Raw genomic sequence first — 15,345 nt, 5'->3', positions numbered from 1 at the left:
GCTTCTCACGCACCCTGCACAATGCCTGGCATATAGTAACATGCAATAAATGTTTGTCACACAGACAACAGGTGGCATTGAAGGAGGACCTCAAAACATGCACATATACCCACATGAAGTTAGAAGGACCAGAGAAGCCTAGAAAGGAAACTAACTTTGAATCCAATAGGATTGTCCCAGGAATAGGAGGGAATGACTGAATCAAATTTCGGTCAGTATTTCAAGGAACAATAAGGGACGTGTAAACATACCCACAGCATAAGAGATAAAAGAAAATTGATCTATTCAGTGGGAATTCTAGACATGTTGAAGGCTGGTTCAACATTATCTTTTTTTTTTTTTTTTTTTTTGGCGGCCACACTTTGCGGCATGCAGGATCTTAGCTCCCCATCCAGGGATCGAACCTATGCCCCCTGCATTGGGAGCACAGAGACTTAACCACTGGACCGCTGGGGAAGTCCCCCAACATTATCTTATCTCCACCTTTCTTTCTGTTCTCACATGCCCCTGGCAGGGCAAGCATGCACTGCCTCTTCGGTACGAACTGTTGGGTCTACAAAGACTCTGAGAAGCAATGCTGGCCAAGGTAAGGGGCTCCAAGGATCACACAGGCCTTGGAAAGACTCAGGGATGGGCCTTAGGTAGCAATTAGTGAAATATAATGCTCTATGTTTAGAAGCTGTTTGATTCCAGGTGCATTACCTGGCGGATGTGAATGATGATGTGGAATTGGCCAATATAACATTATTCTCTCAAAGATGGTGTCTGTCTGCCAGGCCATGGTGGGCAATTATGGTGGAGACCAGCCCTGCTGCAGAGCAAAAATGGAGCAGACAGGGTGTGAAGGAACACCTCAAGTGTCTAATTCAATTGCACCTCCTTGCTGTGAATGGAAGGCCAGAAGTCACTTCTTCCTGGCCCAGGAAGTATGGGGATGGTAGTGGGCAGGTAGAGATAAGGAAGGTGGGAGGAGATTGGAGGGGGTACACCTGGGAGACCTTTGCCTTGTATGGGAGACCCCTCTGATCAATCACCATAAGATCATGCAAGTTTGCTCATTCATTCACTCAACAATTGTTTACTAACACGAAACTGCAATAAAAGTTAATAATAACAGCAATGGTTAACTCGTACTGAACACATGCTGAGTACCAGGGATTGCTGAGTGCTTCATATAGAATTGTCACAGGAATTCCCTGGAGGTCCAGTGGTTAGGACTCCGAGCTCTCGCTGCCGAGGGCCCGAGTTCAATCCCTGGTTGGGGAACTAAGATCCCACAAGCTGCGCAGTGCAGCCAAAAAAGAAAGAAAGAAACAGAATTGTTACTCTGGTTGTTATGAGGCTCCCCAAATTATGGATCAGGAAATTGAAGCCCAGAGAAATTCATTCCTCCAAGGGCACACAGCTTGACTCATCATCGAGCTAGGATTTGAATGTAGGCAGTCGGGCTGCAGAGCCTGCTCTCTTAAGCATTCCTGTCTCTCTGTGGGCCAGGCCTGGCATCCACAGACAAACTCATAAGCTAGTCTTCAGAGTGTTTTGTGCAAGGAAGTTATGAACATCAGGTTTCTGGAGCACAGAGGAGGGAGCAGGCAGTGCTGCCTGATGGGGGTGTGGGTGGTGGAGGGAGGGAGAAGCTGGGCCTTAAAGGGTGAGGAGAGAGAGGCTGCAGGCAGACAAGAGGGAGAAGGGAGTGCAAAGCAGAGGAATCAGCTTGGGCAGAAGTGTGGAGCAGGACCCAGGAAGGATGGTGTATTTGGGGAATGGAAGAAGGTGGGTGTACCATGGACAGAGGACGGGGGAGACAAAGGTGGAGAGGTTGGCTGAGGTCTTGAAGGTCAGGCTGAGGAGTTTGGACTTTATTCTGGAGGCAGTGAGAACCATGGAAGGGTTTTTGGAAGGGGATGATTAGCATGAGCAGATTATACTTGAGAAAGATGGCTTGGGTTCCCTGCAGAGAAGGGACTGGAAGGGGACAGCTGGAGGCAGGGAGGCCAGTGCAGAGGCTCAGACTCTGAGGGAAGACCAAAGTCCAACAGCAACAAAGTCATCCCGCTGATCTTACCTCCCCAGCTCCCCTGCTTTCACTCTGCTCTGGCCACACTGGCCACCTGGCTATTTCTTGACTGCCTCAGACATGTTCTTGCCCCAGGGCCTTAGCACGTGCTGTTTTCCACCAGAAACACTCTCCCCTGCCAAAGTCCACATGCCTCCCTCTCTCCCTTCCTGCAGGTTTCTGCTTAATTGGCACCTTCTTGGTGAGGCCTTTTCTCACCATCCTGGTTAAACACCCCGTACCCGAACACTCCCACCCCCTTCCCTGCTAACCTTTCTCCATGTCTCCTGTTACAACCAAAATATTGCGTATTTATTTCATCTTGTCATTTCATCCATGAATACTTCAGTATGTATCTCTAAAATATAAATATTTCCAAACATAATCACAATAGCAATTATTACACCTAAAAAATAGCATTCATTCCACCATAACATCAAATATCCAGTTAGCATTCATCTTCCTCTGACTGTCTCATGATTTGTTTTTCACAGTTTCTCAGCTCCAGGAAGTATCTGTATTTGTTTCTTTTTTGAATGGTCTTAATCTCTCTATTCACTGGAATCTCAGTGCCATGAGGGCTGGAATCTTTGTTTTGTTCTCTGTGCTGTGTCCCCAACACCTAGGACAGTGCTCAGCACACAGTAGGTGCTCAATAAATCTTGTTGAATAAATGAATACAACCAATCCTAATAATAACAGCTGCTATTGAGCTTGTGGGTGTTATCTGTTTATTGTTATTTACTATATTATATCATCTAATCCTCACAACCTCTTTGTAAGGTAAGGGCTATGATTGGGCCCATTTTCCAGATGGGGAAACTGAGCCACTTGGCTCAAGGACTCACAGCTAGAAAATGGCCAGGGCCTAAGACCCATCACATGGACTGGGCATCTGTGGCTGCTGGTGGAGGCTGAGGTTTTGTGGTTGCCCAGGAACCGCCCCTACATCCCACATGTATCCCCAATCCAGCCACCTTTCACTGACTTACTTCCCTCTTCCAAGCTGCCATCTTTTCTCTCTCTCTCTTTTTTTTTTTTGGCCGCGCCGTGTGGCTTGGGGGATCTTAGTTCCCCAACCAGGGATCAAACCCGGGACCCGGCAGTGAGAGTGCCGAATCCTAACCACTGGACCACCAGGGAGTCCCCCTCCATCTTCTCTTGACTGCAATGCTGCAACATCCTCCTGGCAGCTGCTCATCTTTTATTTCTCTAATGCCCACTCTTCATGCAACACCTGGGGGTGGAGGCCAGGGATGCTGCTAAACATCTTATAATGCACAGGACAGCCCCCACCAACAGAGAATTATCCCTCCCCAACTGTCAACAGCGCGGAGGTTGAAAAGCCAGAGATGTCCTGCACCCAGAGCATGGCAGAAGCAGATGAGAGTCAGACTTCTAGAAATGTGTTAGTGATAATAATGAAAGTCCCAAAATTTGTAAACAAAGCTCAAAGGCCTAAATGCAAGGCCTGAAGGTATAAAACTCTTAGAAGAAATCATGGGGAAAACACTTCATGACATTGGATTTGGCAATGACTTCTTGGATCTGACACCAAAAGCACAGGCAACAAAAGAAAACATAGACAAGTTGGACTTCATCAAAATTTAAAACTTCTGTGCCTCAAAGGACACAGTAAACAGAGTACAAAGGCAACCTACCAAATGGGAAAACATATCTGTAGATCATATATCTGATAAGGGGTTGATATCCAGAATATATAAAGAAACTGCTACAACTCAAGAATAAAAAACAAACAACCCGGGCTTCCCTGGTGGCGCAGTGGTTGAGAATCTGCCTGCCAATGCAGGGGACACAGGTTCGAGCCCTGGTCTGGGAAGATCCTACATGCCTCAGAGCAACTAGGCCCGTGAGCCACAATTGCTGAGCCTGCGCGTCTGGAGCCTGTGCTCCGCAACAAGAGAGGCCGCTATAGTGAGAGGCCCGTGCACCGCGATGAAGAGAGGCCCCCGCTTGCCGCAACTAGAGAAAGCCCTCGCACAGAAATGAAGACCCAACACAGCCATAAATAAATAAATAAATAAATAAAATTAAAAAACAAACAAACAAACAACTGGATTAGAAGATGGGCAACTTACTTAAATAGATATTTCTCCAAAGAAGATATGCACATGGCCAACAAGCATACGAAAAGGTATTCAACATCACTAATCATTAGGGAAATGCAAGTCAAAATCACAATGAGATACCACCTCATATCCGTTAAGATGGCTATGATAAACAAAACAAAACCAAAAAAACGCAGGAAATAACAAGTGTTGGTGAGGATGTGGAGAAACTGGAACCCTTGTGCACTGTTGGTAGGAATGTAAAATGGTGTAGCTGCCATGAAAGACAGTATGGAGATTCCTCAAAAAATTAAAAATAGAATTACCACATAATCCAGCAATTCCACTGCCGGATATACACCCAAAAGAACTGAAAGCAGGGTCTCGAAGAGATATTTGTACAGCCACGTTCCTAGCAGCATTATTCACAAAATAGTCGAAAGGTGGAAGCAACCCAAGTGTCCATTGATAGGTGAACGGATAAATAAAATGTGGTATATACACAAAATGTATTATTATTCAGCCTTAAAAAGGAAGGAAATTCTGACACATGCAACAACATGGGGGACCCTTGAGGACATTACACTAAGTGAAATAAGCCAGTCATGAAAAGACAAATACTGGACCGAGAGCAGTCAAACTCATAAAGACAGAAAGTAGAAGAGTGGATGCCAGGGGCTGAGGGGTGGGAATGGAGTTATTGCTTCACAGGTACAGAGTTTCAGTTTTGCAAAATAAAAAGTTCCGGAGATTGGCTGCACAACAATGTGAATATACTTAACACTACTGAACTATCCACTTAAAAATGGTTACGATGATAAATTTCATGTTATGTATATTTAACCACAAATAAAAAAGAAATCACCCAGAGATTGTTTCAATTGTGGGGTCCAAGTATGGGTGTTTGTCGAAGCTCAGGTGACGCAAATGTTCAGACAGTGGTGGTCACCCTGCTCTGTGAAGTGTGCCCTATTTATTATTCCCATTCCCAGCACGGGTGAGGTGACTTGTGGGCTTATACCGCCAGGAAGCAGCGGTGGTGGAATTGGAACCCAGGCCATACCCGTACCCGCAGGAATATGTCTCACGTGGTAACATTACGTCTTATTTGCTATTTATGTCATTAGGGAAATTTTAAAGGAGAATTGGTGCTCTGGATATGAACATGTGAATTCTGGCTCCCGCCCCACCCGCCTCCAATTTGGGGGCAGGGGTGTGCCTCTGTCCCTGTCCCCATCCGGTCGAGCCCACCTCTACCAGAGACACCAAAATCAAGAATATCCCACATCAGGGAGAAGGTAAGGCCTTATCTTAATATTTAAATTATCTATTAAAATAATGCTTAATGCTAACCCTGTGTCTCCAATAGTCCCATCCCGTAGTCTTTGGGGTCAAGGTCATAATGGAGCAGGAGCCAGGAACACTCCCAAGTTAGGAGGGAGACGCTGAAGGTCTCTCACCTCCGCAGCACTTCAGTTCCCTAAGGTGAAGAGGCATCCTGGAGCTCTTCTCTCACTTCCTGAAGGTCATTCACATGGCACAGAGGCCAGATCATGGGCTCGCAGTCCTCCCATTCGCTGTGTGACCCTGAGCCAGCCACTTCACCTCTCGGGGCCTCAGTTTCCACAGCTGTAAGATGAGGATAATTATCCCTCCCTCGTGAGGTGACTGTGGGAATCAGATACCACAGTGCATTTAATGCTCCTTGCACTGCGTCAGGCACAGTGGTAGCTGCGGCTGCTATTGTTTTTATTTTCTCCAAAAGCTGGAAATGAGGCTGACTGAGCCCAACCAGCCCTGGAATTTTTTTCTTGCAAGATGATCCCCGATAGGAGTTTGAGGTTTCCCACAGGTCTTTTGTTGCATCCTTAGAAGCAGATCCTAAGATAAAGATCTGAGTAAAGTGGCTTATGTAGGAAGTGATCCTAGAAAACACTGGTAGGGGAGAGGAGACATGAGACAGGGAAGGCAAAGAGGCCAAACAGAGTGTACTATCAAGCAAGGAACCACTGTGGGCACCTGGGGCTGAATCCTGCTGAGGAACTCTGGGGCCAGTGTGGACCATGAACCTCTGAGCTATATCCCCATCCAGGGGGAGGGAGCTGCAGTATTATACACCTTCCCCATCAGTCATCAGTTGAGGGCTGCTCCCTCCAGGTAGGGCCTTAACTCCCTCTCTTTACTGGACTCCACAGGCCAGAGGAAGCTTCTAGGCAAAGAACTGCAGGTGCTGGCAGCTGGGAGTTGGGCTAGTGGCACTGAAAAGGTAAGAGCTAAAAGGATATGGGTGGGACACTGACCATATCTTCCCCATCAGGATTGGGTCCCCGTTCTGCTCCAATTGCCTATGTGACGTTGAGCAAAGTTATGTAACCTCACCTTATAATGAACATGTATCTTTTTATAAGAATAATGAATTTTTGAAAAGGATCTTATTTAACTGGCAGGAGAGTCCAGAGGGTTAAATGAAACGACAATTAAAAACAAAACAAAACAAAACCCCTAACAGTTACTGAGGGCTTTCTACGTGTCAAACCCTATTTGAAATGCTTTGCATGCATTAATTCATTTAATTCTGGTGGTGATTCAATGAGGCAGCCCCTGCTATTGCCCCCATTTTATGATTGAAGGAACCGGGGCACAAGGAGGTGCAGTAGTTTGTCACATATCACATGGTGAGTAACAGGGGAGTCAAATTTTGAACTTGGTCCCATCCACAACAGGTTGAACTTGGGCAACCCTAAAATCAGGGCTCCCATCCACGACACTATCAAGTATAGGAAGTACACATAGTGCTGGGTATGGAGTTGGTGCTTAATGCATGCTTGTTCTCTTTCAGTTAATTAAGCTTTGGCCAAACTGCTCATTTGGCCAGCACTTGTCCTTCCTAAACTTTTTCACAATCTCTAGCTTTTTGTAGCCTTTCAAAAACCCTGGGAGACCAGCTGCCCAGGTATGATCCTGGTCAAGCATCCTGGAGGAATGGAAATACCCCTGAACCTCAGTGAGGGTAACGGGGGCCGGGGGGAGGGAGGGAGGGGCAGAAAGGCCTGAAAATGGCCCCTGATCTTTCCCCAACTTGTTGTGTGACCCAGGCAAGTCCTTGAAGCATCCTCCGTGTTTCCCCTTATCAAATCAGGATACTGGATTTATGAACTGTGGCTTCAGTGCTTTCCATGCACGATCATACTTAATCCTCCAGGCAACCCTGGGAGGTAGCTTTTATTATCATCCTCATTTACAGATTAGGAAATGGAAGCTACGAGAAATGAAATGATTTGTCCAAAGTCCAGAGCTAGGAAATGTCAGGGCTGGGAATCAAACCCAGGTCTGTGTGACCCCACAGCCAGGATTCTGAATCTCTGGCATATTGGGTTGGCCAAAAAGTTCATTCAGAGTTTCCATAACAAAAAACTGAGCGAACTTTTGGCCAACCCAGTACAAACATCCAGGATGACTGACCCGGGCCAGCAAGAGCCTCAGCCAGACGATTCGTAGCACTGGAGGGGCCGCATGGATTCTGAGTTGGTTTCCCTCATTTTTCTTGATGATAAAACATGAATCCCTCCTGGATCAAGTCAAGGAAGTAGAAGCATCATCACACTAAAGGCATGAAATCCCAAGGGGGCAGGTGGTGATCCTACAATCAACACTGTAATAGGGGATGTTGCCAACCAGGGGAGTAGCTAGAAGAGAGGAATTCGGTGATAGTACTAATCATCACTGTTGTCACATATAGAACATTTATTACATGCCAGGCACTGGGTTAAACTCTTTATGCAGATTATCTCCTAATGGCCCTAAGAGGCGGGCTCCATTATAATTCCCATTTTCTAGAGGAGGAAACTAACACTCAGAGGAGGAAAGGAACTTACCCAAGGTCGTATTCCTGGTAAGCAATGTAGAAATGAACCACATCTGTTGGACTCCAGAGCTGAATCCTTTTTTTTGGGCGGTGGGGGGGGGAGGCTTTTTAAAAAAATATTTATTTATTTATTATTTATTTATTTATTTTGCCTGCACCGGGTATTAGTTGTGGCATGAGAACTTTTAGTTGAGGCATGCATGCAAGATCTAGTTGCCTGACCAGGGATTGAAACCAGGCCCCCTGCATTGGGAGCACAGAGTCTTATCCACTTGGACCACCAGGGAAGTCCCCAGAGCTGATTTTTAATCAAATTCTGTGGTGGGCAAAGTACTGACCAAAGTCTCTAAATAAAGGATACTCTCACAATGGAATATAATAATAATAATTCATATGTATAAAGTACTTTCTATTTGCAAATTACATTCACCATCTGAAATCTCATTGAATCATCAAAACAGTCCCAACAGGTGGGCACTTATACCATCACCATTTGGCAGATGATCTCACTGAAGCTCAGAGAGCTTGAATGAGCTGCCCAAGATTCCAGATTGAAGAAGCACAGGTTTGGGAACCAGACCAACCTGGGTTCAAACCCTTGCTCGGCCCTTTTCATTCCTTCAACAAATACTGACTGAGCACTTAGCTGTGTGAGCTCTGGCAAGTGACTGCCCCTCTCAGAGTTTCCACTTCCTCTTTATAAAAGAATATTAATACCACTCATCAAATCCATTCCCTCCCTCACCTGAAAATGCCAGACACGCTTTTCCAGGCTTCCCTGCAGATAGAGCATGAGCATGTGACCTGATGCCGGCCAATGGGATTTAAAAAGAAGTCTGCCAGGGGGCTGCTGGGAAAGGTTTGCCTTGCAGAAAAAAAAAAAGTGGCACCTAAGAGGGCACACTCTTCTTCACTGGTCAGACATCATGTGCCTACATTTGAAGGCTGGAACTAGGTAGCCATTTTGTGAAATGAGGCATCCAGCCTGAGGACCAAGCCACCTGCAGGAGTTGGAGGAGCAGAAGGACAGAAAGAATCTAGAATCCTAATGGCATCATGGAACCATTAACACAAAAGCAGCTACTTGGAACTTCCCGTTAAGTGAGAAGATGCACCTTCCTCCTTACAGAAGCCACTTCCAGGTTTCTATCTGTGACTTGTAGCCCAAACTGGCAGATTACCTTGATTGAATTGTTGAAGGGATTTCAATGAGATAGTGCATAGAAAGTATCACTAATCAGTGCCTGGCACAATAAACAGCAGCTACTCTGGAAATTAGGAAATTAACTCAGGCTTTAACCCTGAGACTTTTCCAGGGACCACAGACACTCCTGGCCTGGCAAATTAGTTCCCTGTCTCTCCTACTGAGAAAAGCCTGTAGTTTTCCCAGAAAGCAGAAACTCAGTGGTGGCCCAGCACTGCAGTCATGTCACTCTGAGGAAGCTGACCCTAGCTTCCAAACAAGAATCAACCACACTGCCTTTTGCCTAATGGATTTTGATTTTCACTCCCCTGACGGGGAAGGCGAGGGCCTGTGCTTTGGTTTGTCTCTGTGTTGCCAGAACATCCATCAATTATTAACAGTGGCAGCTTAGCCTTCCAGTACTGCTATCAGAAGGAAAGGGCTTGCTGCAACTCAGCCCACCCAGCCATAGAGAAAGGACTCTGCTCCCGATTATTTATAACAATAAGCCCTACGTACTGTGGGTTAGGCACTGTGCTAAATTTTGACAAACATGATTTCATGATGACCCTGTAAGGTGGGCCTTTTATCTATACTTTAAGAGGATAGCTGGTGGGAGGCTAGAGCTTGGAGAGGTGAAGAACTTGCCTAAGGCCAGAAACTGGGGAGGGGGTGAACATGGGCTTGGAACCCAGCTCTGTCTTTGCTCTTAAATATATGAGGTATGGCCATTTCTGTACCTCACAATCACCCGGCAATGATCCTCCACTTGACTTCTTATTCTGTGACCTCTGAGAAATTTCTACAGGCCTTGCTGTTCTGACAAGCAAAGCATCCAAGTTGGGGGGCTGGATGGGGGTGGGGAGGGCAAAGAACAAATGATTGAAGGAGGCCAGAGGCACAGAGAACTGGGCTGCAGGTGGGCTGGGAGGAAGGAATGACAGATTCCCAGACCCTGAGACACAGTGACTGACTGATTGCCTGCGCCATTCATTCATTCCACATGTAGTTATCTGGAGATCCTCTGTGCCAGGCACCACGCTGGGTGCTGGAAACAGGGCAGTGAATACAACTCGACGCTCATACTCTTGTGGGGGAGAAACGGAGAAACACAAGGAAGCAAGTATAATTTCAGATGGTGCTTAAATCCTATGCAGGAAAGACACTGCAAGATGTGACAGAGTGTAAGGGGAGGGAGGCTGTTTTAATCAGGGGTCACGAAAGGTCTCTCAGAGGAGGGGACACTTGAGCAGGGACCAGCTCCTATGGGGAATGAAGAGGAGCGGCCAGCCATGGGACAATATGGGGAAGAGAATTCTAGGCGGCAGGAACAGCAAGTGCAAAGGTCCTGAGTTAGGATAAAGCCTGACCTGTTTAGGGAACAGCAAGGAGGCCAGTGGGGCTGAAACTGAGTGAACAGAGGAGAGAAGAGATGAGCTCAGAGAGGTCATGAAGCTGGATTCGTGGTGAAGCGTTTGGACTTTATTCTGAGTGCGATGGGAAACCTCTCTGGAGCATTTCGAGCAGATGAATAATGCGATCCAATAACATTTAGAAAAGCTCATTCCGGCTGCTGAATGGGGAATGGATTACAGGGGGCAAAGGTGGAAGCAGGGAGACTGCGGAGGAGAGTATGGTACTTAATCACTATGGAGAGAACCGTGCCTTCAAAATCACACTTGAGTTTGAGTTTCTGGCTACTCCTGTTGGCCTGTCGCACGACCTTAGGTGAGTTACTTAACCTCTCTGATCTTCCCTCTTTGTGAAAGGTGGGATAATAGTAGAGAATTGGTATAAGGCTAAATGTGTTGTTATACTTCATACACAGTAGATATGTGATCAATGGCAGGATTTCTATACTGAGGGCCAATGAGCCTGCCTGCCTCACCATTTCAGCCTTGGCTGCAGAATATCCTAGGCCGTCGTCCATCTGCTAGGACTAGCCGGCAGCCCCAGCCTAGGATCACAGAGAGGTCATGAAACTCGTCCCTGTGAGCGGATTAACCCGAGGGAGAGATGAAGCTGTTGATTCCCAAACAGCGCCTTTTGCAAGCCTGAGCTACTTGCCTAGATGTCAGGCACCAACCCAAACACAGCCTTTTGCCTGCTTCTTCTGGGGAAGTGACCCTCCCCTCCTCTGCCCCTCACTCTCTTGTCTTAGGAACAGGGCAGGAAGGAGGGAGAGTCATATCTGGGTCTAAACCAGGTGTGGAGGGGAAGAACCCGTGTCAGGCCTGGAAATAGCAAAATAAGTCTGTTGATCCTAAGCCGGTTAAGGGTGAGCGACTATGCCTTAAGAGAGAGGCTTTTTGGACATGAAACCTGGGGCAGGATTATGGCCAGAGGCAGCCCACAGAAGAGGAAACAGGCCTAGGAATCTCTCTGTCCTCTTTAGAGTCGACATGGAAGAGAGAAAACCTTTGGGCCTCTCTCCACCCTCCAACCAGCCACTCAGTCCTACATTCACTCTCAAAGGCCTCTCCTTGGGCAGACAGATGTGGAGAAAGGACCCCACAAAACCCGCTCCAGACCCAGCCCTGTAGGTGGGCCTTTGTTGGGGGCAGCTGAGCCAGGGAGCACCTGCAGTGAGAGGCCAGGCTGGACAGGAGGCAGCCCTAGCGAGTACATCATGGCTGGTACGTAGACTTCCTCTTCTCTCTCTCCTTTCGCCATGAATACATTTACCTGCCCCCCTTTTTTGGCCCCGCTCTCAGAGAACGAGTTATGTTCAACACATCTTTCCCAACTTGGTTTTCCTGGATTTTGACATCAACACCTCTCTTTCCTGGGCTCCCCCTGGATCCCACATGGCCTCTTTTATAGCACTGCACACACTGTGCTGTCATTTACTCCCAAATCCCAGCACACTGGCCACGTGAAGACAGGCCCCCACCTCTCTGAGGCATCCCCGAGTCCCAACCTGACACAGAGAAGTTGCTCATCAACAAATGACCTCCTGTCCTGGCCTGACTCCCACCCCAATCCTTTCTTAGTCCCTTACAGCCTCTGCTTTTTCATCTGAGAGCACACAGGACTCCCTGGCCTACCCAGTGTGATTGAACTCATTCCTGCCTCTTTCTCCTGCTTTATTTTTCACATTGCCTCATTTTTTTTCTGTCCTATTTCAAAATTTACATCGTCTTCCGACAGCCAAAGCATCTTTAGAAGCTGCATCAAACCATTCTTGGAATCAACTCACCAAATTAAGAAAGACCAAACCAGGGGTGACCCCTCGCCCACAAGCATCCACAGCCAGCTGCATGCGTCATGCACGCACACACCCACCCCTCAGAGTCCCTTTGCCTCGTTTTTCTCACTTATGTTAAAACCGCCTGACAGTATCTCAACGTCCTCCATGTATGTCTATAAGCTGCCTTCATTCCCTTCTTGGGGCAAAATGAGGTTATAAATATAGGGATAAGTATTAAAATTGCAGGGTGACCCCCCTCCAGCCCGGGTCTGGGCATCCACAAGGGAGCATTATGTAGAATAGACCAAACTCAACTCTACTCCATCCCAAAGCTTTATTGCCTCTCCGTGCCCTTTTTATTTGCAGTGTCCATTCTCTTGCTGTGGGTTTTCATAAGTCTCTGTAAATCCTTTTCTCCAACAAAGTCGGGGTATAAATTATTGAATGATAAAAGGATGAGGTGGCCAGTGCCACATAGGAACAGTCTGAAGGGGTTGTTGGTCCTCACCTCTGAGATCTCAGCCATAGCCCTTCCTCTTTTCTGGTCTTCACATTTGGGAACTAAGCCAGAGTCCCCCAGCCGTGGTCCTCGATCTGGGGACACAGGCAGAATGCCCCAGCCCAGCAGCCCCTAGATTTCACACTCACCTTGGCGGCCACAGAGGAATTGGGCTTCTCCAGTAAGTCCCAGAGCTTTTTTCTCTTCTCCGCGCAGCACGTGTTATCGAACTCCTCACCCTCCCGCTCCCGTAGGGTTTCTGCCTCACGCTTGAGCTCCTCATTCATCTGTTCCTTCTTCTGGTGGTAGCGGGCCTGGCAGCAGGACTCCAGGTAGATTTCGTCGATGCCCCAGTAGTCGAGCTCTTGGCTGAAGCTGAGCGCGCACATCTCCTCCATCATGTGCAGCCGTCCGGTGCGGTAGAAGTTGAGGATGGAGGTGAAGGCGCCCGGGTGGCGGTCGAAGAAGTACTCATTGTCGTCGAGGCTGTAGTCATCGCACACCTCCAGCAGCGAGTCGTGCGTGTTGCAGTCGCGCAGCTTGCCCAGCCGCGTGCGGGGCAGGCGGTCCAGGGTGCGCCAGAGCACCTCGTGCGCCAGCCCACCGACGTTGAGGCGGACGCGCCTCGAGCACGCCTTGCTGCGCACGATCTCCATGGGCTCGGGTGGCAGCGAGCTGGTGGAGCGGGAGCCATGCTTCGTCATGCCCGCCGGCATCGCTGGTCCGGCCGCCCCCGCCCCCCCTGCCCCCCCAGGCCGCTGTCACTGGAGGGCAAGGCCAGCCGCCGCGGGGGAGGGGGGCAGGGAGCGCTGTGGGCTGCTGGGGGCGCAGGGGGCCGCGCAGGCGCGTGTCACGGCCGTCTTCTCACCTCCATCCCGACGGCTGCGAGGCAGAAAGCAGACGCAGGTCAGCAAACAGGGAGCTGTGCGCAGCCCCTCCCCACCTCTCCACCCGGGCCCTAGCCGGCCTTGACCTTCCCGGCGCTTAAGCCGCTCAGGCCCACAGAAAGGCTGGGCGCTGTCCCTCGAGCCGGTGCTGAAGCCCGCCCCACCCCGTGGCCGGAGGGAGGGGCCGCCCTTCGGGGCGGGGAGAGGGTCCCCAAGAGGCGCCCCGGGGGCCCAGGAGGCCCTACCCCGGGCTTCTGCTGCCGGGACCCGACCCGGCCGCCTGGGGCGCTGTCCGCCCCTTCGAGTGCTGAAACTCGCTTCTCCCTCGGTCTCCCCGTCCAGTCCCCGACCTGGCCCCGCAATGGGGAGAAGAGGGGAGCTGCATGAGAAAACTTTTTTTTTTTTTTTTTTTTAACTTCTCATCTTTTCCTTCCCCCGCTCCGAGATAATTAGGATTTGAGGGCTTGGGGGTGGCAGCGGGATTGCTTTTTCTAAACCTTTAAAGATTTGGAGGAATTCTGGAGGGTTTCAGGTGCCCACCTGTCGGTCACAACAGACGGGGTGGTCATGAAGCCCCACTGTCCTGAAGCGACCCCTCTCCCCAAGCCACGGGAGCATCTCTTGAGGTCTCTCCGGCAACGAGGTGAACCCTGAAGACGCAAAGCCAAGCTCTGCGCGGGGTCCCGCCCCTCCCTCTGCGCCCCCTGCCCCACGGCAGGAGGGGGGAACAGAGTCCTGGGGATCCACCTGGGCCGTCACCCCCTCGCTCCTTCCCCGCCCCCTTCTCCTTGTCTTCCTCCTCTTCCTCCTCCTCCTTCTCCTCCTCCTCCTCCTCCTCCTCCTCCTCCTTCTCCTCGCTCCTCTCCTGCGGTGGCTTTTTATAACTCCGGGTTCTGCGCCTTTCCCGGGGCTTGGAAGGGAAGGGGTGGGGGAGGTGGGAGGCGGAGAAATGAGCTGAATTTTCTGGCCTTTTCAAAACGAGCCCTCCTCCCTCCGCGCACTGGTGATTTCAGGGGCTCCTCTGAGCCCCCAGGCATGTGAAGCTCACGCCCTAACCCCTCACCCCAGAATGCGGATCGCGCACCTCCCCGGGCCCAGGCCCTTCACCCACCCCACCCCACCCCCCGCCTGAAACCGCGGAGCCTGGGTAGACCAACAGGCCGAACCGCAGCAGGCGAGCCCCCCTCCTGTGTCCCCCTGCGACCCCGCCGCGCGCCCCAACACTCACCCCCAGGGTGGCCGCCTCCCGGGGCCAGGGACCGCGCATCGCCGCGGTCGCCCGGGCGCCCCAGCCCGCGGGCAGCGGCGGACCCGGGGCCGGGCTGGGCCCGGCCTACGCCGGACGGGCAGGCGACGCGCCGGAGCAGCAGGCGCTGCGGGGCCGAAGCGCGCTCTCCAAGGCTGGGGGCGCGGACGGGCGCTGGGGGCGCGGGTGGCAAGACCGGGATCGGGCGGCGCCTCCTGCTCCACCTCCTCCTCCTCCTTCTCCTGCTCCCGCGGCAGCGGTGGCGGCTGCTTGGGCGAGATCAACAAGTCGGGGCTGAGCTTCGGCTCCGCGCTCGCTGCGATTCTGTCCCGCACTTCTGAGAGCCCAGT

The 15,345-nt window shown here is 50.2% G+C and overlaps 1 protein-coding gene across 1 annotated transcript in view; it reads right to left on the bottom strand.

Moving 5' to 3' along the window:
• Positions 1-15,093, bottom strand: part of KCNB1 (potassium voltage-gated channel subfamily B member 1) — a 111,001-nt gene extending 95,908 nt beyond the window's left edge. The window contains exons 1-2 of the mRNA XM_082430788.1: positions 14,978-15,093; positions 13,012-13,744 (exon numbers count right to left, since the gene is read on the bottom strand). Of these exons, the coding sequence (XP_082286914.1) occupies positions 13,012-13,578 (567 nt within the window). The 5' untranslated portion in view covers positions 13,579-13,744; positions 14,978-15,093. The remainder of the gene's footprint in view (positions 1-13,011; positions 13,745-14,977) is intronic.
• Between the last annotated feature and the right edge of the window lie 252 nt (positions 15,094-15,345).

The sequence above is a fragment of the Balaenoptera physalus genome (genome assembly GCF_965194825.1).
Source record: "Balaenoptera physalus genome assembly, chromosome: 16".
Classification (NCBI taxonomy): Eukaryota; Metazoa; Chordata; class Mammalia; order Artiodactyla; family Balaenopteridae; genus Balaenoptera; species Balaenoptera physalus.
The sequence above is the reverse complement of the archived record's forward strand: the minus strand, read 5'-3'. Positions and strand labels throughout refer to the sequence as shown.